General features: G+C 41.5%; 1 protein-coding gene across 1 annotated transcript in view; it reads right to left on the reverse strand.

Annotated features, from left to right (window-relative positions):
* TMEM132B (transmembrane protein 132B) overlaps positions 1-24,194 on the reverse strand; it is a 263,337-nt gene that overhangs the window by 39,702 nt on the left and 199,441 nt on the right. The window contains exon 5 of the mRNA XM_068157430.1: positions 4,897-5,040. Coding sequence (XP_068013531.1) covers positions 4,897-5,040 — 144 coding nt within the window. The remainder of the gene's footprint in view (positions 1-4,896; positions 5,041-24,194) is intronic.

Genomic DNA, 24,194 nt, shown 5'->3' on the forward strand with positions numbered 1-24,194 from the left:
GAAAAATAATTCATTGAAGTGCTTTCCTCTAGCAAGCCAAGAGGAATGGAGTTCATGGTATATTATTGAAGCACCATTGTTCTTAATGCATGCCTCTACCTGGGCACACTGAGCCTCTTTCTCTTCCACTTTACATGTGGGCAGAAATGGGCAGGATGAGGCTGCCTAACTCCCTACTGTTCAATTGAGGACCCTTTCTGTTGGGGAGAAAAAAAAAGGGAAAACCAAGGTTAAATGGGTCCATGGTGTAACTCCATGCAAGCCATTTGCATTACTGCACAGATTAATTTGAACCATCAGTCAATTTCTGTGTAACCTGCAAAGGACATAAAAATGTGACTAATCTAAGAATGAACTAATTGGGCACTCTACCCAGATAAACAACTGGACTAAGGAAGCTGTCCTCAGAATCATTTCCTCACTTGGTGCTACTTTGTGGGTGATGTTTGACTACCATGCAACTACAACCTTTACAGAATTTTTCTTCATGTTCAGGCTTTAAAGGCACTTCTACAAGGAGGAGAAAGGAGTGCATGGACCTTGCTTAGAGCTTCTAAGCAGCTTTAAAGATTGCACCAAAGCCCCTCAGGTTAGACTTTCCTCTGTAATAAACCATCTCAAGGACTTCCCTTCACTGCTGATGTTGGCCCAGCTCTCTATTTCCCTTTAACTTGAAGGCCAGTGGGCAGAAAGTGAAGCCCACTGTAACAGGCCAACAAAACTTTGGCAGTCCATCTACTTCCTGGCAGGATAGATGAGCAAAGGAGGTCCTTGCTATGGTACAACTGCTTTAATCTTTTTTCTTCCAGGCTTTTTTTTCCCCCCACCTGTGAAGTCTGAGGCCCCATAGTTAAGCACACCTATAGAAAGGTTCATCCCCACCATCCCTACAGCTCCTTTATCTTTCAGTGTAGTGCCCACCACCAGAGTAGCTGAATAATCTATGTATAAATTCTATCAAGTTTCCACTGCTTCTTTCTCTTCAGCTTGACAACCCTATTTAGCTGTGGTTTGCAGGAAAAGTGGAACACTGGGAGAGAAGTCCTTCATGTGAGTCCATGGCAGGAGACCACTGGAGTTAATGAGACTCCAGAGGAGATAAAGACTTTTTCCATTCAGAGTCAACAGGAGCTTCAGAAACTACATAAGAGGGATGGAGGCTAGGAAAAGGATGTATTTCTCCCCCTTGTTTGCAGGTAAGGAAGCAAGATTCCAAGGGGAATGAGTGATTTATCCACGCTCACACAGGAAATCAGCATGAGATATGGAAATTAATGCTGAGAAGCATTTCAGTGCCTTAATCATGAAGCCAATCTTTTCCCTCAACTGCCAACAGCATGCAAAGTTCCTTTTCAGTGATGGAATAAGCCTAAGAGTTTCACTGAGTTTCACTTACGGTAATGCTTCCATCAAAATATTTCAACTTAAAATGGTTGGTCAGGGTTATGACCTTTGCTCAACTGTAGGGAGCAGGGACTGTAGTTGAACTGAGAAAGTTTACCTGAGCTAGTTTACCTGTAAGATGCCTTTGAGGATCAAGTCATGTTGAACTCAGAAACTGCAAGGTCAAAAAGTGCTAGTTGTGTTTCATTATATTTACCACTAATTAGGTAGGCTTTGAAATATGTGGACTGAAGTATTCTCTTGCTGGGAAGCTATTAAACTGTTAGGCTGAGGGGATATATGGCTTAGAACTGGAACCATTCACATCTCTTGCCTGCACATAAATCACTTGTACATCATCTGTTTGACCATCTCGGAACAGTGTTTATATCAACTTGCTCTCTAGGGTAGCTGCCCAGAGATGCATATTTTTGTATAAATGTGTAATAGCCTGGGCCAAAGTCTGTTTTGTGTTTAAACAATCTTCAATTCCTTGTGTCTGAATTGAAAACAATGGTGCTAGAGCAGTGGTCAAAGAATTATCTCATTAATTGTCCATTAAATCATTAGTTATTAAACAGAAATTAAAGGTTAAGAATGCAACACTCTCTGTTCTGCCCAAAAGAATATGAATATCTCTTCACAGTATCACAGTATATCAGAGGTTGGAAGGGACCTCAGAGATCATCAGGTCCAACCTCCCTGCCAAAGCAGAACCGCTCAGGGTAGGCCACACAAGAATGCATCCAGATAGGCTTTGAAAATCTCCAGAGAAGGAGACTCCACACCCTCCCTGGGCAGCCTGTCCCAGTGCCCCATCACCCTCACTGTAAAGAAGTTTCTCCTCATGTTGCAGTGAAATCTTCTATGTTCAAGCTTGAACCTGTTGTTTCTTGTCTTATTATTGCACACCACCAAAAAGAGATTGGCTCCCTCCACTTGACATCCACCGTTCAGATATTTATACACAATGGTGAAATCCCCTCTCAGTCTTCTCAAGATTAAACAGCCCCAGGTCTCTCTCTTTCTTCATAGGAGAGATGCTCAAGCCTCCTAACCAACCTCTTCAATTACAACAAAACAATAAAGGCAGAATTAAGAGTGAAAAGGAGGTTAAGATTAAGCAGTTACATTCAAAATGCCTGACAACTCTTATTAGAGGGTTTAGCAGTACAGCCTACATGGAAAAGGCAACACAAATCTGGAAGAGAAGTCAATCACTGACTTGACCAAAGAGGCTTGTAAAGGGAATATGCATTTTTCTGCAAAGAAAAATATATGGGCACATAAAGCCTGTACTAAATTTGATCTTGGCTAATTAATCATTATGGATTCAATCTCACAACCAATATATACATTTTCCAGTTACAAAATTATGCCTGAACAGCATTCAGGCTGAGAGCACCTCTCAATAATTTGTGACTGAAATCCATTACAATGATGCTGCAGTTTTCACCCAAATAACATTGCTCCAATTTGTAACACCAGGATGGGGCAGAATGGACTCAGTGAAAGCCACAGGCAGACCTCTTGTTTTTCTTAAGTCAGTGTATTAGAGAGTCATGTATCAGGTCTGGGAAGGAGTCCCAGAGGCATTGTCTTCTGTCAGTGTTTGATATTCAAATAACTGCACAGAGCAGTCAAATGAAGGCCTGATTTATACCAACTTAGTCACTATCCAAAACAATCCAAACAAAAGGATTGTAGTGCAAGTCTTCTCAAACCTGTGCACAATTTTGGGCCTGTGTTTTTGACTGCTCTATCCAAGACCACTGAAAGGAATGGGAGGACACTCATCAGCTTGAAAGTGCTTTGGAGCAGATCTAATTCCACCTCGATATACAACCTCTTTTGAAAAAGCAAAAAAGGAGGATGGTCAAAGGGCAAAAGCTTTGCTTTCTTGAAGTCTATAAATCCACAACTGCAACTGGAAATCTTGTCTCTGCTCACAGAGGTCATGTCAAGCTTTATTTAGCTCCCAGATTTAGCAGACCTTTTAAATTTGGGCACCTGAACAACTCCAGGCCCAGATTTGACAGGATATCCACATGGACAACTGCTGATTGAACTACGTGGGCTTCAGAGAGGCATCGTTTTGAAATGCAACATCTCCCTAACATCCACAGGTACTAATTTAATCCCTATAGAGATCTCATTACAATCAATTTTCAAGTTCATTTAAAACAAGAAAAACACACTCCCAAACACATAATAAGACCAAAACAAAGGAACCCAAGCTATTGAAAATATTCAAAGCTCTCTCTTTTATGCCTAAAATAAAGAAAGACCTAAAAGCTGCGTGGTGCTCTCAGAAGTCATGCAGCCAATGTCTTGATAAAGTCATGCTAATACTATTTCCCTCTCAGTGTCAGGGAGGGAGAACGAGCTGAACATGTTAAGGAAAATAAAACAGACAAGCAAAAGCAAAACAAAAAATCTTGTTTTAGAATAGAATAAACCAGGTTGGAAGAGACCTTCAAGATCGTCGCGTCCAACCTATCATCCAACACCACCTAATCAACTAACCCATGTAACCAAGCACCCTGTCAAGTCTCCTCCTGAACACCTCCAGTGACGGTGACTCCACCACCTCCCCGGGCAGTCCATTCCAATGGGCAATCACTCTCTCTGTGTAAAACTTCCTCCTGACCTCCAGCCTGAACTTCCCCTGGCGCAGCCTGAGACTGTGTCCTCTTGTTCTGGTGCTGGCTGCCTGGGAGAAGAGACCAACCTCTGCCTGTTTACAACCCCCCTTCAGGTAGTTGTAGAGAGCAATAAGGTCACCCCTGAGTCTCCTTCTCTCCAGGCTAAGCAGCCCCAGCTCCCTCAGTCTCTCCTCATAGGGCTTGTGCTCCAAGGCCCTCACCAACTTCGCTGCCCTTCTCTGGACTCGTTCCAGCAAGTCACCCCCACATACCATTGTTTTTAAATGCTCTGCTCCTGTTTTAAGAATTTTCACAATGTGGTTCTATTTACTATTTTCTTCTATGCTCCTCCAGTTCCTGGTATGGTTCAGTAGCTTTATTTATAAGAAAATCCTCCCTAGAAAGCAGGTGACGTGGCCAGAAGCATGTAAGAATCCTTGCAGCACACTGCTACAATATATTGCATTATTGCTACTAAATAATGGATGCAGAAAAGCCGCACAAGAACAAAGATCCCTGTGTGGGGAGTTAGCTTTTCCCCAGGGGGATGTGCCAGCCAACACATTCTTTCTTGTCAGCACTAGCTGGCCAGTGAAGAAAGACTGGGACTGCTCTGTCAGCACCCCTGGTCTTCTCTCCTTTAAGGAACACACCACCATCAGACTGTGGAAACCTGCTAACCCTGCACAGCCTCTGGAGAACACTTGCCTCATCACAGAGTGGAAACGATCCACCATAGAAGAAATAGCCATGACTGTAAAACAACTGGTTGACATAAAATCCCAAAGGTGGGCTAGGCCCCAGGAGAGTGGTGTTGGGAGGAGTAAAGCTTGAAAATTCTGTTCTGTAACTCGTGTGGGTTCCTTACCTTTATGACGTCTTCATCAGCTGATCTGCACTCTGTGGAGTCTGAAACGTCAACCACAGACCCATCCTCCTGCACAGCGACAACCTTGACTGGAACAGACACCGTCTTGCCCGTCAGAATGGCTGTGTTGAGGACTTCTGTGTCCTATACGCACACACACACAAGCAAAGGATGGGTGTTAGAAAAGCATAAAACAATGGGAGTACCTGAAGAGTCAGGCTGATGAACCAAAGCTCAGCTTCTCACAGAGGTGGGAGCAAAGGAGTGACCCTTCCTTGCACACACCCTTCAACCTCCCTGCAGTTGGGGGCTTAACAATTTTGTTAAGCCAGAAGTTGCATCTGGGCCACCGCTTTCTGGTTCTGATGAATGTGGATTTAGTCTTTTTGAGCCCATTTACAGGTTTGGGTGCTGTGGCAATGAAATCTGTAATGCAATTCTGCAGGAAGGCACAGCCTGAGCTTGCCAGAACCATGGTGCCATTCAGTGTGGTCTCCAAAGGGTGCCAGTGACTCTTCTCACTCCTTGGCCCCAACCATGCCAGTGATTTAGGAGGTGATTATCAAGCATGACAATAACAACATTTCTTCCTTACTGTTCCAGCTAACAGTGTTGTGAGTTGTCCCTTTTGGGACATAAATACATGATGAGAAGAACTATGCACGAGGTAGGTAGGGCACAACAAACAAAGCAATGCAATCCAGAGACTTTTTTTTTTATGTTTCCCCATCAAAATCCCACCTAGAGATGTTTTACTGCATTCATCTCTAATCCTGATGAATTCATAGTGCTGGGACTCTAATGACTCCATTAGCACAGCCTTCCTCTGTGTCTCAGTGTGGCTGCAGTTTGATTAATTACTCCAAATGAGTACTACAGATTGCTACAGAGGTCCCTGCCTTGCGTAAGCAGGTATGCAGGGGTGTGCAGGCTGGAGGGGAACAGTCTCCAAAGGCCTACAAAGCAGCTTGTCTCCACTTCAGCAGTGCTTACTGGAGGCCCAAACCTTGTCACACAGCCAGGGCCAGGAACAAACTGCATTTTTCACAAAGCCTCAGCTCAGCTTTCTGAAAAACATACAATAGGAAACACTGCCTGGAATCAATCCACTTTTCATTTTTCACCTTCCATAAAACTAATTGCTTGCTTGTTGGGGGGTGGTGGGGGGAGAGAAGAAAAAGAGAAGAAAAAGAAAAGAAAAGAAAAAGAAAAGAAAAAGGAAAGAAAAAGGAAAGAAAAAGGAAAGAAAAAGGAAAGAAAAAGGAAAGAAAAAGAAAAGAAAAAGGAAAGAAAAAGAAAAGAAAAAGAAAAGAAAAAGGAAAGAAAAAGGAAAGAAAAAGGAAAGAAAAAGGAAAGAAAAAGAAAAGAAAAAGGAAAGAAAAAGGAAAGAAAAAGGAAAGAAAAAGGAAAGAAAAAGAAAAGAAAAAGGAAAGAAAAGAAAGTTGCTTCAAACTAATCTAACTTCAACTTCCATTATTAGAATTGGTGGAAGATGAAATGGCTTTCAGTGAAAAATCTGATGGCAGCTTGCATAGGAAGATATATTCACTATCATTTGCTTCAGTCTGCTAGCTAGATTGATAGAAAATAATGGGCATTGACCACAAGCTAAGGACAGCTGGAGAAGACCAATAAATACTTGCAACTAAGATGTATTATTAATCAATATTGGGAAACTTCTACAAAAAGCACCCTGAATTAAATGAGTTGAAGGACTAATAACACTAGTGCCAGCTAACTAATGTAGTCTACTAGAGCTTTATGGGCAGTCATGTTCCAGAAAAGCATTTCAGCAGCTACTTAAGTCCATTTCTGTTCAGAACAGCACTAAAAGTACGTGCTTAACTTGACACTTAGTCTTCAATGTGATTTAAGCTTTTAAGTGTTGTCCTGAATAGAGATGCTAGAGATGAATAATACCTCATGAAATAAATATACTGTCTTTGTTCTGCTCTCTGTGAGGCACAAACCAGATGTTTTACTCAGTAAATAACTGTCTAGTTTTTGTTTATGCTGAATGGGCTCATATATAACCAGCTGCCATCCAGGAGAGAAGGACACTAGGAAAAGGAGAAGTATGTGACAAAAGTGAAAGTGTGAAAGAACAAGTGTAAAGCCTTTACAAAGCCCGGGGTTTGAAAAAACTGAGAAGAAAATGCAATGCCTGTGGAAGAAAAAATTTAGAGCCACCTCAGGTGAAAAGAGGTTGTATAAGACAGACAAAGGGAACCTGAGAGTGCTTCATCCACATGTCCAGAGAAGAGGTGGCTATATTGCATCAAACCAAGAGCAAATATCCCAGAAATCCTGAGCTCTCATTGCAGAATAAACATGTGCTAGATACTTGATGAAGACACGGTGGTCCCGTGTCAAAGGGCTCCCAAGAAGCAGTTTGTAAGTATGCTGTTTCTAAGACATTCTTCATCACAGAGTCATCACAGAGAGTGCATCAGGGGCAACAGTACTTTTGCCAAGGTCACAAGAAGGAACAAGTGACTAATTCTACTTCCAAATGCTCTCAGCATAGCTGTGTCATTCCTACATGTCAGAGGCAGACAGCACTTGTACACAATTAGTCTGATCCAAAGCTCTACTGAGTCACAGACGAAAGGATTCTTTTGACTACGGTGGACTTGGAACCAGGCTCACAACAGGCCTGAACTAAATTCTCCCTTAGTTTTTAGCACTGCTCATTGTATCACCCTTGTGTTGACTCTCATGTGTGACAAAGGATAAACAAAACCTCTAGCCTCCTTTTAACTCTTGAGTGCTGCTTAGCTATCAGGCTGAAGTCAGACTTTGATGCTCTGAAGGATAACGCAAAGTTTATAGACATTTGTTTTCCTTTTGTAAATTCCCCGTGAAGATGAGCGTGAGAGAAGAGATCTTAGACAAGATACCTGGTGGTTACACTATTTGTGGGCACTGTGAAATATGCTTGTCCTACTCTGGACACCAGCAGTGTCCTGAACCTTCCATCCTTCCCAGCGTGCACAGGTACCCACCATGCTAATTAACCGGTGCTGCTTCCCAAGCCCTACACTTCTCTGGTAAGCAATTCTGCTATAAAAATCAATATTTCAGATGCCCAATGCCTGGATCAGGTGTTACACAAGTATAATTGGCTGTGTAAAGAGCTATTTATAGACTGGGAAAATATATTTCATCCGAGGATGAAATATGAAAGCAGAACTGAACTAATTGACTGCCCATTAGATTTATAAACAGACTCTTTTTTTAGTGCATCTTCAGCAAGTAAGAGCATTTCAGCTAAACTCTGTTAGGCTTGGTTTCTACTTCTGTGGTAGGAGTTACTGCAGAAGAAAAGTGTTGCCAAATTGAAGTTACCTGTGCTGGTTATTACTGACAGCATCTGAAATGTAGAGAGGAGTAATAATTTTGATTTACACAGGCAGGTCCTCCCACATGGCACAGCATCAGTGAAACATCTGGAGCAACACCCAGGAACAATCAGCACAAACCTCTACGTGATGACCCTGCAAGGTCCCAGGTGAAAAACTGGAAATCTCTTCTTACATCTTTTGTCAAGGGTTTCAGCTGTCACATCTTGACCAAAACCTTCAATTCAAGCAGCCAGGGTGGAAGCTACACATTCATATTGCAGGCGTTATCCCTGAATGATAATTATGTGCGTGTTTATCTTCAGCTCCTTTTCTGTACCTGAATGCATTAGCACTTCAGCAGAGCTCTTCTTAATTACAACTGTAACCTGCTAATAGCCTTTCTTTGTTGTCTGAAGGAATCTACTTCTTATCCAGCCTAGGCTAAATTAAAATTTAATACAACATCAGGTCGCAACAGAACTAGGAAGCAAATGACAGCTGTTTAATTAAAACCTAAAGCTGATTAGATGGCACTACTGAGAGAAATACTCAAGAGGAAGAGCAGAAAACTACTGAAACTCAAGGCCAGGATAATGGCTTTATTTAAATATGAATAAACCCTGCACACAGTCGTAGTAAATGTTTGAAAACTCATTGCTTTGGACAAATGGGGCAGGGGGAAATGTGAATGCATGTCAAGAGTCATGATAGAGCTGTGATTACTACATTGACGTTACCTATGTATGCGGCCAGGAGCAAGGATTACTGAGAGATGACTGAAACTGACACCAAGCAACTGAGGAACTCCAGGCACAAAGTTCCCAATAATTAGGCTTTAGACAGAACCACACTGACCCAAGTCCTCCTTTGGTGTGTGGCTCTATGGCAGCTCATCCAGCTAGGGTGAGCAGACCTGATGAAGTATTTCTCTCCTCTTCTGGTTGAAAAATGAAAGGCTTGGAATAATAGATGATACATCTCATAAGAAAGCCTTTCAGAAGCTGGACACAGGTTACTCAGACCCCTGCCTAAACCCACCAGCACATCTTCCCTGCCCCTCTGGGAGCAGCCAGTATCCTTTCCATGAAGTCTGGCACAGCACAAAATCCCCACGCCAACCAGTTTATCATGACAGATATCATCCTTGTGATTAATGCACAAGCTAGAATGTGGGTTTTTTCAGAGGTTAACACAACATGCTACAGTACAGTAAACCCAATAAACACTCAATTGTAAATCAGGAGGGAAACCTAAAGCCAACCCTATTCCACTGACAAATGCTACAGCTAAATGCCTTTTGGCATTTAGTTGAAGTTATTGTCTTCAGTGAAGAAGGTAGAGAGCTGAAACATTTGTCTGCAGAATTGCATTCCTTCATTATTATTATTTTTTTTTCCCCAGAGTGTACCTTGCAAAAGTACATTTGTAATATTAGAAGGAATCTTTAGGAACCTGTTCTCCTGCCTGGAAAAGGCATTCCTTCAAAAAATGTAAATTATAGGGCAGATTGTGACGTGTGGGCTGGGCGAGGGGAGGGTTTTTTATTGGATAAATTATTCATCACCTTTTGCTTAGATCAAAGAGCAAGGCAATATAAGTCCATTAAGCAAGCTTAATATATAAATTAGATGCTTTGCTGAAATTATTATAATCCAAAGCAATTCTGTACTTTTCCCCCCACATAGCTGAGCACTGTTTTAGGCTTCCAATACATTTTAATGAAGCCTGGTTGCTAGAAAGCTATTTATATTTTCAACCATTATATCAGGTAAGATAAACCATTTTGTCACCCAATGGTGAGAACAAACAACTGGGATTACGTGTTTGTGGATCATTAGGAAAAATGAACAGTTTTGCAAAGAGCTCACATTGTTTTCTGACCCTGTTTCCTCCCTACATTCATGCAATCAGTTTACTTCATGCCAAGGAGCCAGACCTCAGAGTAGCACTAGCAAGAGTGCTGCTTGCTATTTGTAGGCTGAACGACAATCCTGCCTGCCCAGGACTTGCTTCAGGTCTAGAGAGGCTGTGAGTATGAAAGGAATTATATTACAAGTCCTAATGAAGGGCTGAACAACAGCTAATTCCTTATTCTGCAAACATCATTTTGATGGAGCCACTTGTGGAATCAACTCCCAAGTTTTCAGGTGACAGAGTGAGGTCTGAAGTATAACCACACAGGAGTCCTCCTGCTCTGACAAGCATACCTGCTGCTAGACAGTCACTCCTGCTCCCCTCCTTGGAAGTTGGACTTGATGATCTCCAGAGATCCCTTCCAACCCCCTAACATCCTGTGACCCTGTGATCCAACCTTCCTCTGGCTATTTCCTCATTCCAGCTTCCTATGCACCATATAATTCTAGGAGTGATCAGTTATGACAGATGGCAAATCACAAGTACTGCAGGCTACCGTGTCAAAGTTAAAGGTCATTCTTTAACTCTTTTGCTCACCAGCATCATAGCTTTACTTCATACAGAGATCCCAAAGGAGGAACAGACAGGTGCATATATTCTGCAGGAGAAATTAATTACTGGAGACTGAACTGTACAGGGAGGTTCTTAATCACCAGTCTCACAGAACAATGTAAGCAGCAACCATTAGCCTAATTGAATATTATTCTGGATGTGTATTAGTGTGTGCTGCAAAAACAATTTGCTAGAGCACAAAAAAGCATGATACAGAGACTCCAAAGCGGGATCTTGGTTCATTACTTGTCTATTTGCCACAGATATACTGAAGGAAGCTCTTATCATAGCAGAGTGTACCTGGCATGCGTGAGCAGCTGGAGTGGTAATTCTGTCTGGGAGTTCATGGAAACTAAAGCTGAGATTTATTCCATTTCTGTGGGGCTTTTTATGAAGGAAATTCAGTTCATTTTGAGGTTTATGTAGGATGAAAAAGCAAACCCCGCTGCTGAAGGTGAAACCTGATTAGAAGCACAGATACTGTCATATCTATGACCTGAGGCAGTTTTATTTTATTTTTTTATAACTCAGAACAGATCTGCCCCCATTAAGCAAGGGTTCAGAATGCAGCCTTGTGCACTTGGCAGAAGTAATTGCAACCTGTCAGGCAGTCTCCACTGCCTCAGCTAAGTACCAGTGCCTTCTGCATGAGCAAAAGGCCTTTCCTGAATCTGGGCTCATGCTATTTCACATCAGCCCATTATGTCCCTGTAGAGTTTATACTCCAAACCTGCTGTGTTAAATATCATGACACCATTGCTCTGAAGTGGCATACCTGAGGCAGAAAGGAAATTCTTACAGCTGAAGAGCAACTATCACCCATCTGATTTTAGCTGACTGCACATAGAACAGACACCAAGAGCTCCCAGCTTCTGTTTCAGGATCTTTCAGGATGGAGAAATACAGAACCTAAGGATGGCCTAAAAGTACGGTAGCATGACACTCATTCACACTGGAATTTGCATTGTATTTAGAGATCTGTGTAGTACCTGAGCACTCATTTGAAACACTTTTCACAGTTCTTCTGAAGTGCAAGGGATTGGAAACCATTTTTAAGCATATTGAGAATTTCAAAGTTCATTTATAGATTTTTGCCCTCCCCCCACCTTTTATTCCAGAAAGACACAATCACTTTCTGACTCAACAAAATTATGGGTCACCTCCAACCGACATCAAACAATAACCCCCTGAATTCAAGAGGATACCAACTGGGTAGAGCTGTCTACTCAAGAGCAATGACCTAAGCCTCAGTACAAACTGATACACTAATGATTCTTTTCACAGGGCAAAGAAATAAGAATATGAACACTCCTCAAAGGTATTGATTTTCCACAGGAAAATCTCAGGAGGCCATGCTTTGTCTATTTTATGGGTCACAGAAACATTCAGGTTGGAAAAGATCCTCAGGATCACCAACTTCAACCAATAACCCTACTGTACAAGGTTCACCCCTTAACCATATCCCCAAGCACCACATCCAAACAACCTTTAAACACATCCAGGGTTGGTCACTTAACCCCCTCCTGGGGCAGCCCATTCCAATGCCTGACCACTCTTTCCATGTAAAATGTTTCCTAACATCCAGTCTAACATTGGATTCATCTGAGTACCAACAGTAGTCAAAGATATAATTGTCTGGCTCTGCATCCTTGTCCCATAGGCTTAATAATATTTAACAATATTGTAGATGGCTGTTCTGAAGAATTTCTTTCAGACTCATCTCTAATTCCCTTCCTAGTTATCATTATTTCTTTCAGAGCAGGCTGGAAGGGGGGCTTTCTGGAGGAAATTCTAAGCCACCAGTGCAACAGGAGAGCTGGCAACTCGCTGGCTTGAAAAGGCTCCAGTTTCACAAGTGCAAAACCACAGACACTGAAACATAAGGTTGTGTATCACATGAGTTTACTGCCTCAATCTGTGTGCTCATCTTCTACCATGAGTGCTACCTGGGCAGAAATCCATGTCCTTCTGTAATAACAGCTGTTTAATGCTATAGAAGAATGCACAAATTAATTAGAGCATGTCTACACGACTTCACAACATCCTGCAGGAGCAGCCTCTCACGGCTAAGTGTGGGTTCTCTTTCTGCTTTTGGACAGAGTGACTTGCTTCATTAAGCTATTCACAGAGCAAGTAAAGCTTAAGAACACCTATTTATGAGCAGAAAAAGATACAAGACACAGTGACTGTGACACTGTGCAAAGTCCTCTGAAACTCCCTGATACAAAGAAGTTGTCCAGCATTCAGTAGACAGGGAGTTCAAAACTGGATTTCATATCTTCTCCCTCAGTACAGTCCAAACACTGGTGTAATTCCAGAGTTCATAATGTACCAAGTAAATTCAACAAAGAACTGCAGTTTCTGGACAGAGTTAGCTGCATATACTTATTAACTATACTGGAGAGGCACATTATGGAGTTTATAATGGAACAGAGAGATCTACTTGATGCTCATGCTCATTATTCTGCAAAAGAAGGATATCATTTTCCGAAAGACATGGATCTGTCAGGAAAGAGCCACTCCTTACCCACAGAAGTATTATTTCTTTTTTTCTTGAAGACGATCTGTCTTATCTGCCAGGCCCAGAACTGCTGTACTTACTTATTTTACCTATTTAAGTAACTTCATGGGCTTGCCTTCAATTGCTGTCCAATGTAAAGTGTACACATCACTTCATAAAGCTGCCTTCTGCAGTGACAATAAAAAGCAGAGATCATATCTGGAGCCAGTCTGGACATCAGCCTTTGCTCTCCTTACACACTCAGAGCTTGCTGGTGGTTTATTTTTGGTAGCATCCATCCACTGTACATTGCTCATCCTTATACTGTGTCATGGATTGACTTGAGTGAAGTGTTGCTATTCAAGTCTTCAGGGTTTTGCTTCTACTTAAACAAACACTATGGAAGATGTCTCCTGCCTGTGTTTAGAACAACTCAGAAACTTTTTTGACCAGAAGAGAAAACAAACAAACAAACCAACAAAGAAGTTCCTTGCCAAAAATCAAAAAGCATAACAAAGACAACTTGGAGGAAATTTTCTTTTGAAAAGCCTAGCATTAAAAATTGTGATTTTCTTTTTCCCAGATAAGAATACTGGTGTATTTGATGTGAGCTTTTGAGTCTTCTGACTGATCTAAGTGCTGCTGTTTTGGTCTTCCTTGCTCTACTTCTTGGCTTGAATTTTGCTCTTGATTTTAATTTTTCAGTCTGTTCACCTTGTACCTCTTCAGAAGTGCTGCCTTGCTGGCATGCCTCTCTGTCTCCCCTTATTTCTCCCTTTTTCTGTTCAACTTTTATAAAGTTCAGGCTAAAATCTCCTTTTTGTCGTCATGATTGAATTTGTTGGTGAACTCTTGTGCGGGGTATTTATTTCCTGCAGACTAGGACAATATCATCCGTGTTTCAAAAGCTGAGCCGCTGCTTTCAGAACGTCAGTGTTTTTCCAGAGACCATTGGCTTTTAGGAGACACAGTCCCTCAAACTAAAGAATGCTTTAAGAGCCTGTGAGTCAAAAAAAAAATAGACTGTCTAGATTCTGCTCTCAGTTAGACTGGTGCAAGGGGGAGCAACTCTAATAAAGACCTTGAAGTTACACAAATGTAAAAGTCCTGTGAAATCAGGATCAAGCTATTTAATTTTTCATCATTTCCCCTGTCTCTTTTTCATCTCTTCTCAAAATTACATATTGAATGATTTATTTAAATTAGTCCTTATAGCATCTTGTCTTTCCACAGTACTCCAGAACTAGCTCTCAGCTCTGCCAAGGACAGCAGGACAGTTATGTTCATTACACAGCTAAAATAACTGAGGTAGAAGAGATCCCACCAGGCCAGTGACAGATCAAGAAACTGAATCCATATTCCCAATGTCCTAAGTCCATCCTTTTTCTGAGGGGTTACACTCAGACTTCTTGCCTTCTGGCTCTTGGTTCTGTGCTGTTTAAATACCAATTCTCACATCTTTCCTCTTTGCACAACAAGCAAATGCTGAGTATGCAATGAATTGAGAAGTTCATTTGTCAGTTGGCTAACTGAAATTCAGCAGTGGCTGGAAAGAAATACAGAGGGCTAGACATCAAGCAACAAGTGACAGACTGATGTATGGAAGGAAGGAAGGATGGAAAAGAAATATGGTATTGCTTTGTCACCTTTCTTGAGAGGAAAAAGATAATGGTATATTAATATACACTCTAATGTTACAGACAGCTGATGGCACTTGAGAAAAAATGGCAGAATACCTCTTCAAATGAAACTATTGCACTCTGAGAGGGCTTCCAATGTCATCTCACAGGTGGTTTGAACTGGGGCAAGGTGATAACAGACACGGAGGTGGGGGGGGATGACATTCATGTTTCTCAGGATTAGAAATGGAAAGTGACAGTATTATTGGCTTTCAATAAAAGCATTCTGTAAACAGACAAAGGTCTTCCTCATTATTCTATGAAAGCAAGGATCTATCAAGAGCATACTTCTTTGATAAAGAATTTTAACAATGGTTCTTTGGGCTGAGTTTGGAGCTGAGGAGTAAGGACAAGTTTTAAAACTTTGCATTTAAAACTCTTTGTAAGCTATAGGAAGTAGTGGCTGTCTTGGTTTTCCATCTCAGCACAAGACAATGAAGGACTTAAGGAAAATGAAAAAAGACTTCCCTCTTTGCTTCCAGTGTTATCTTCATAATTAACCTTTAGAAGTCATTTAAACACTGTTCAAATTCAAACTTTAAGATCTGTTTCTTTACAACCTGTCATACCATGAGTAACGAGAAACATACTAATCTTCCAGAAAGAAAAACTAGGTACAGCAAGAGAGGAAGAAGAGAATTACCCAATTCACGTTGAAGAACTCATCTCCAAGAACTCTCTTGGTGGAGGGAAACATCTCCCATTTGCTGCTATTTTACTTAATGTGAGATACAAAATTACACAGCCTGAGTCAAAGAGAAATTAGATCACCACACCTGGACTGTTCAAATGGAATGAATATTTGCTATTCACCTCCATTAAGGAAATGTATCTTCCTTAAAATTGGCTGTGTTAACTATTCAATTCTTTACTTTTCCTCTAAAAATGGGCAGGTTTCCAAATGATAATACATTATTTCTTCTTTTACAGTACCAATTTCAAATTGTTTACTGTTGTAAGGTGAGGAGAAGGTCAGGTCTAATGCCATATTCCTTCTTGCTCTGCAGATGATGGGGTCCTCTTGCTCCTGCAAAATGGAATGACCAATACAGGGGAAGATGCTTTTTACAGGAGACACAGCTTAGGAAAAGATAAGGTTCTCTGACATTTTGACACATCATTTTAGCAAAGTATTGACAAAGAAGGAAAAAAGTGTTGCACCTAAAGACCTTCATAAATGTAACACAGACTTCCAGCTCAAAAGTGCTTTCAGTTGAAAGCATCCCTATACAATTACCTCACAGAAAACAGCAAGCTCTCCTCACCTTCCATTTCTCCTTATAATTTCAGCTCTTTCCCTTCTTTTATTACACCTTGAGGTACTCAATCACATTCTTCCTCTCTGATGACTTGTCACCTTCTTGGTGGTTGAAATGCACTCACATGGCACAGATGTGAGCCAGTACTTCCCACATTTTGTTTTTGAAGTATTCTTCCAAGAAGGAGGATCTTACATAAATCTAATTATAAACTCTCTCATTCAAACATCACTAATGTTTTACACCTACTTCATAAGAATACAAATATCAGTGTAGCAAAGGAAGTTCAGCTCTGCAGGTGTTGTAACCTCACAGGTAGTTGAGGACCGGAGGTGGAACATCTCCCATTGTCACACTGTCTCAGCACATCCTCAGTATTCACTTAGCTTTTTGATGGACAACCCTTTAGGCATAAAAGCCACTGCCATTTCATAAATGAAGCATTTTGGTGCTTAAATCTATGCCATGGAGATATGAATACAAAATCTAGGCAAGGGTATTAACCTGGAAACCTTGAACCTGGGTCTGGGAACAAGACAGTCTACATACCTTAGTGAGAACATGGCAAGTGAAATATCTCACTACTGAAATGTCATATTTTTTAAGCAAGAGGGATGGATAAATTGGACCTTGAAACAAAGCCTGTGTTCCGATACATCTTTGCTCTCATGCAACTTCATCACTTTCCAATAGCTCAAAAATTGTTGCCAGAAGGCAACATGTAAGAAAAAGAAGGGAAATATGATCAAAAAATTCACATCACATTCTCCTGCTTTGCTGCACATTAGTCTTGAAGGACAAATGTTTGTTCTTTTCATGGCCAATATGATACAAAGTGGTCAACCAGTGCCCAACACCTAGAGTCACAGGACCACAGCTAGGACATCCGACCTATCCTCCTATTTGTTTTTTAGTTTTTGTTACCTGACTTTGACATTTGACTGCCCAAAGGCAGCAACCTCTTAAATGTAGCAGTGCCCAGCATTTGAACACTGTTTTTCTTCCTCTTTGTTAATGAAGGCAATTGTGCAAGCTGTTGTTGGTTTATTGTTGTAATTAAACCCTGCCACCTGACCAACACTGTGTTGGAGAACAATGCAGAATAAAACTACAAAGTTACTTCTTCTTAATGACACAGGTCAGGAGTTGAAAAGAAGATGATGTGCAAGTTTTCTGGCCAGGTAATGCTGGGCTGCGTCACTGATGAGGCTGAGAAACAGCAACAGCCTCAGAGAGAATCAACCATGAGCACGTTAAGCAGAAGCATTTCACAAGGCAGCCATCTGACAGCACTGTCTCCAGGCAGACGTGCCTTGCAGCAGCTTCTTTCTCTGCAGCAGCATTTCTGCTTTGGTTGGGTTTGTTGGGATTTTTTCCCCCCTTTTCTTAGCCAATAATCTCGTAAAAACACTTTCAATCTAAAACACTTCATTCCAGCATGTATTGCTATTCAGTCCAGAGGGGAATAAACTTAGAGTCTGGGAAAATTAGTGCAGAGGAAAAGACTTTAGAACCCATTAAGCATAGCTCTCTGTGGCTGCTGGAGTCTGTATTTCACCAGCTTTTATGACAACTTTTCCCACTTATTCTGCATGGTCTCTTGGGGGAAACAATGCCAGAAACCTTGCATTTGATTAAAAAAAATTGACATGTTGTGTGGACTGGGATAAGATCTATAAAGATTTTGTTATTTTCACATGTGCAGTGATATTTAGAAAGGTTGGGAATTATGTTCAAATTGTATCTATTTCTGGTCAAATAGATTGCCAGGGGATTCTTCTGACAGTGGCTGTCTGCAACGTGATGGCAGTGAATATGCAGAAGATGTCCAAGATTCTAGGACTTCATTCGTAAAATGTTGCAAAACAGTGCAGGTGAGGTGGGAGAAGCAGCCTTTCTGTGTGTGCACAGCATTCAAAGTACAACACACCTGACAACACACCTCTCTCCAGGTCTAGGTCTCATGCAGATTATTTTTACCATCATACCAACCGCCCAGTATTAATTGTAGAGCATCTCTCTCATTTTCACCTCAGGAATGTGACATGAAGGGGGCTGACACAAAACTTCCTGGTGCTCCCAGGGGCTCTTGGGTGGGCAGTGAGGAAAGCACCATTCTGCCCTGCACCTGACACTGAACATCACACTTCCATATACACCAGAGCAGCACAACTAAGACTGCCATGCAGTGTCCACAATGACAGCCCTCAGCTATTTCTCATACACAAAAATGGCTCAGCTGTTTTGCACTTCCACACTGCAGCCTAAAGAGTTTTGGGTTAAACCCCAGGAAATTGCAGCTTGCACCTCATTCAAGGTGGAAGCTCCTAGATGACTAAGAAACAGCCAACAGAGGATGTCCTTGCTCACATATTTCACAGAACTTCATGCAAAAGTCCAGGCTACTCGTGTCTCACAGATGAATTTCGCTCGTTATTCTCCTCTGAAATTTGTTTTAAAAACCCACCATAAGTTAGCTGCTGAGATCATCATCTGGATATCTATCTGGATATCCTGTTTCTCTCTCCAAGACTCCATGTCAGTTTGAAGACAGATTTTCTTCTCACACAAACTTTTCTGACATGCATTTCACTGACGACTAAAACTTTATGTTTAATATTTCGTTCACACGCCCATAAGGAACAGAATGAATATTATCATAAATTGAGGGAAAACTACTCAATGATTAATTAAGTAGATTAACCTCCATAGCACTTGGACAGCTGTTTCAACATACTGTCTTTGAGGCCAATATGCTGAAGCAGCTGTTCTTATGTGTAAGGTAAACTCCTCCACTTTGTTTTGCAGTGTGAATACTCCATGTCTATTTCGTATCTTAGTAACTTTAATGTACACCTGGAGCATTGCCAAAGTTGTCTATAATTTGCATGCATTTCCTTTCCACTCTATTAGCAACTTCACCAATGTCAACCCATTTGTTCAACAATATGCTCAAGCCCAAAGTCGAGTGGCTTTCTGTCATCTTTACATGGGATCCACACACTCACGCTGCACACTGCTGTCTGTTGCAAGATGCTTACAGAATGGATGAATGAATTTGATTATTTTTGAATGTGGTTTTACAATAGCACAAGTGTTCCTTAAATGGAAAACATGTTCTGGTTCATGGTGCTCTCTCCCCTTGTTTCCAAGGCAACTCAGTACACAGACACATGCAAACACACACGTGCATTCTATTAATACTCTTCTATGATGTGAAAGATTTCTTCGTTTCTCAATGAAAGACTAGCCAGCTTCTGTAGTAGTGAAAGATTAAGGCAAACTTATCACAGAGCAACTCATGGTAGGAAAACATTCAAGAAACCTTTCCCTTCCATTGTACACTTAGACATATGTTTTGGAACCTTTTTGCATCAACAGCTCTCTCTTCAAGCCACCTTGCAATGTCCTTGTGCTTTCCCTCTACAAAACGATGCTTTCAGTCAAGCTCTTCCAAAGAGAAGGAAAAAACCTAGGAGTTTGCTTTCTACCTGCATGTCTCTGTTTTTCCTTCTAAGGCAAAGAAAGCTGACAACAAATGATGGTACTTTGGCCTGAAACCTTACAGCCTCTATAAGCCTCAGAAGAGCCAATCTGCAGAAGCAGCGTGGCTGCACCTGACTCTTGGCACTGGAACACACTCAATCTGTTCTGTGTTTCTAAATGAAACTCCTTTCAGAGAAAGTAAGGCCTCAGCACAAAAATGATTTGTCATGCTCAGCACTGCATGCTAAATCACATTTATACCCTCTGATTCTCAATTGTAATCCTCTTTGGAATTTGCTTAATTGTTGGATTTTTAGAAGCTGGAGGTCAGGTACAGACACTAAGGAGTGAAAACTCCAAAAGCAAAGTACGAATCTGACCAGTGCTGCTGTTTATCTGAGAAGGCTGATGTAACATAGAGAGGCAGCTGGAAACTGCAAGAGATGTTTTGAAAGAAAGCACTTTGAATCATTGCTGCTTTATTGTTGTTTCCATCCATTTGATCTTTTTCCCTTTGCATAACAAAAAGGACTGTGGATTGCTGGAGCGGCTGAGCTGTTGGACTTGTCATCCTCCCCTTTTAAAGGTTTCTAGAGTACAGACTTTGGAACAGAGCTGGCTGTTGCCTAACTATCCTGTTAACTACAATGGAAGAGAGGTACAAACAAATCTGGTCTATCCTTAGGGGTCAAATGCCACTGCCAAAATAAAACCTACTTTTGAAGTCCCTGTTAGGCACCAATCTAAATGGCAACACAAACTCAGGGCAAGGCAAATTCAGATCTCACTTCTATCAGGTATGGACTTGAAGGGATATAAATGTGATTTACTTTCAGGCTTAACAGCAGGCAATTATGCTGAAGTGGGATGCTACTTAGCTTAATTCAGTTCAGTTCAGGGGCTGATTCAGAAACAGCTGGCTGAGATTTATTATAGAGAACTTGTTGAAGGTCATTAACACCAGCAGAATACCTATGCATTTCACAGCACCAAGCCCAGGAAAGGTGGACATCTTTTCCATACATGAAGACAGGATGCTTCTCCTTTACATAAACATTTGGAGTTGTAGCTTACACAGCTGTACTCTATCCCAAACACCCCCCCAAAAGAACCAACCAAACAAAACAAATCAACAATCACAAAAACCCACCAACCCACAGAGTTCAGTTTATATGGTAGGTCTGAAGCTGCATCATGTCACACCTGGTTCATAAAGAGATTTTTAAAGAGCAATATCTTCAGTGGCTGCTGTGGGAAATCCCTGACTTAAACAGGAGCTCCACTATTTTGTACTAAGCAAATAGTTTATGAATGCACTTCCCATAATTCCCACCCTCCCTAACTCCTCAAGACTGCTACTATTAACTTGCACACCATGTAGCCTTAATGATTTGAGGTTGCATTTATATTACATGCTTCTATTTATAAATGGATTATAAGGGAGACTAATCAATATTTAATAGGCATTTTAAGTGTGCAACAGACATGCGTAGCATGTGTTAGAGAAGGTTATAGGCACATCAGACAGAAGGGTAATAAACACTTATAAGGTCTGGCTTCTGAGTAGCCCACTGGGCCAATAGGATTCTGTAAGAACTTTAATAACAATTTATAACACTTTGATTAATAACTAAGTCTTTGTACACTACTTAATTCAATCATATTATACAAAGAAGTGATTCCATGACCTAATCTATTGACAAGTATGAGGGAGGAATCTATAGGTTTGGCTTTTAAATGCCTCTCTCTTCCTACAAGCTTGAACTAGTACTGTAACATTTCCAATGCAAACACCATCACAGTGTTATTCTGGGATTTGGGCTTTTTATCATACATCCTTAGGGTTAAATTCTGCTCCAAGAGACATAAATTTAAGTCTCAGAGGAGCCACTAAAGCTGCTTGCTGTGCATATCTCTGTGTGTAGGAGGACAGAACATAGCCTTTTTATTTACAGAACCATTAATTAAATTACTGCAATTAAATACCAAATCAAATTGATATCATTAAGCACACAGGAAGTCAGAATCAGAGCTTGTGTTAGCTTTAATGGAAGCTACACGTGCTTAGTGTTTAATTTACTTCTCTATAAACCATACCTCGAGGATGCAGCTTAAATTGATATACACAAAACCAAATTTTTATGCAAATAGTCTTTTACCATGTCCTAGCTTCTGCATCATTTCCAATCGTTTGCCTGTGTTTCCTGCTATATTCCTCCTAAGGTGAGTTACCCTAAGTGAAATGAAAGAGCTTTAAGAATAACAATTTCTGATCAACTCAGGATCAGGCTGAATAGATTGGGGCTGTCCATCCTGGAGAACAGAAGGCTCTGAGTATACCTTATACCTACATTTCAGTATCTGAAGGGGACCTACATGAAGACTGGGAAAGGACTGATTAGAAGGGCTTGTAGTGATAGGGTGAGAGTCAATGGTTTCCAAACTGGAGTAGGGTAGATTTAGCTTGGACATTACGAGGAAGTTCTTTACAATAAGAGTGGTAAAGTACTGGAACAGGATGCCCAGGGATGTGGTTGAGGCCCTGTCTCTGGAGACATTCAAGATCAGCCTTGATGTGGCCCTGGGCAGCCTGATCTAGTTGGAGGTGTTCCTGCCCACTTCAAGGGGGCTGGAGAAGATGACCTTTGAGAGTCCCTTCCAACCTGATGCAATCTGTGAAACTCAGAGCAGTTGAGCACTGCAGAAATACCAACATGCTTAAAAAGCAAATCCATTCAAGATTATGATTTTCTGCTTTATTTTCCCTCTAACTCTCCTCTAACTAACTGCAACAGCAAAAGAAGTTTCTGCAATAAAAAGTTGAATGCACATAAACCCCTGTTTTCTTCACTGCCACACACACAAAACTGGCCATCAGTCACATAGATCTGTGCTACTGCTGAGTGCTAACCAACCTACAGGACCATGGATTTGCCGACAGCTGTGGCCAGGTATGAAACTGTTCTGAGGTCCTCTCTCAAGCACTAGCTCCACTACGCAAATCCCAGCAACCACAACGCTCAGACAGCTGGTGGCTAAGCAGGAGGTGAGATCCATCACTGCAGAGGTTTTGCATTGCCTAGGAAACAAAGGGAATCCCCTCAAAGTCTTGACTTTTTGCCATAGCAATAAAGTGAAAGGACTAAAGCTACTCTACCTTGCTCTGTCAGGAGTACACTATAGCACACCAGTAAAGTGAAACACATAGATAGGATCTCAGGTAGTGATAGGACTAGGGGGAATGGAATGAAGTGGGAGGTGGGGAGATTCAGGCTAGATGTGAGGAGGAGGTTCTTCACCATGAGAGTGGTGAAGCCCTGGAATGGGTTGTCCAGGGAGGTGGTCGAGGCCCCGTCCTTGGAGGTGGTTAAGAGCAGGCTGGATGAGGCTCTGTCCAGCCTGATCTAGTGTGGGGTGTCCCTGCCCATGGCAGGGGGGTTGGAACTAGATGATCCTTGTGGTCCCTTCCAACCCTGAATGATACTATGATACTATGATAAGCCCTCCTGAAGAAGCCATACAAACCAGGCAGTGGAAAATCATCACTGAAATGGAAAGCGTTATTGCATCAGACTCCTTGTGGATTCTTGCTGCATCCTAAGCTTGATGGTTTCAGGGAGAATTTTACAGAGGAATTAAAAAAAAAAGAAAGAAAAAAAGAAAAGTCTGCTTACCCAGTGATCAAATTAGCAGAGAACTCCATGTGCCTATATGTTCAACTGGAGGAAAACATTGAGAAGATCTAATATTTATGTAATGGTTTATGGAAGTTCAATAGAAAAATCCAATATAATTTCCCAATTAAAATGGCCTGCTGGTTGACTTACATCCATTACTATTCTCTCAAGCTACTGTATACTGAAGCTATTCACACAACAGTGTTATGTGAATATGCATAGGTTAAAAATTAGTAATTACTGTCTAGACAATTCACTGTTAGCTATAGTTGAGTGAGTACAATGAATAATTTATCTGATTAATTTTGCATTCATTTTTTCCTCTTTGTGAATTGATCATGACCATGGAAAACCCGAAAACGTCCTCATTTATCAGAGCTGTTTCCTGTGAACAATCCTGAGCCTGAGCCTGGGCCCCTCAGTTTAAGGACATCGAGACACTTGAATGTGTTCAGAGAAGGGCAACAAGGCTGGGGAGAGGCCTTGAGCACAAGCCCTGTGAGGAGAGGCTGAGGGAGCTGGGATTGTTTAGCCTGGAGAAGAGGAGGCTCAGGGGTGACCTCATTGCCCTCTACAACTACCTGAAAGGTGGTTGTAGCCAGGAAGGGGTTGGTCTCTTCTCCCAGGCAACCAGCACCAGAACAAGGGGACACAGTCTCAAGCTGCACCAGGGAAGGTTTAGACTTGAGGTGAGGAGGAAGTTCTTCACCGAGCGAGTCATTCGTCATTGGAATGGGTTGCCCAGGGAGGTGGTTGAGTCATCGTCCCTGGAGGCGTTCAAGAGGCGATTGGACGTGGCACTTGGTGCCATGGTCTAGTCATGGGGTCTGTGTTGATAGGTTGGACTCGATGATCCTCGAGGTCCTTTCCAACCTAAGTTATACTGT

This window comes from Melanerpes formicivorus, unplaced genomic scaffold (assembly GCF_026170545.1).
Source record: "Melanerpes formicivorus ecotype bairdi unplaced genomic scaffold, bMelFor1.0.p_v2 SCAF_36, whole genome shotgun sequence".
Classification (NCBI taxonomy): Eukaryota; Metazoa; Chordata; class Aves; order Piciformes; family Picidae; genus Melanerpes; species Melanerpes formicivorus.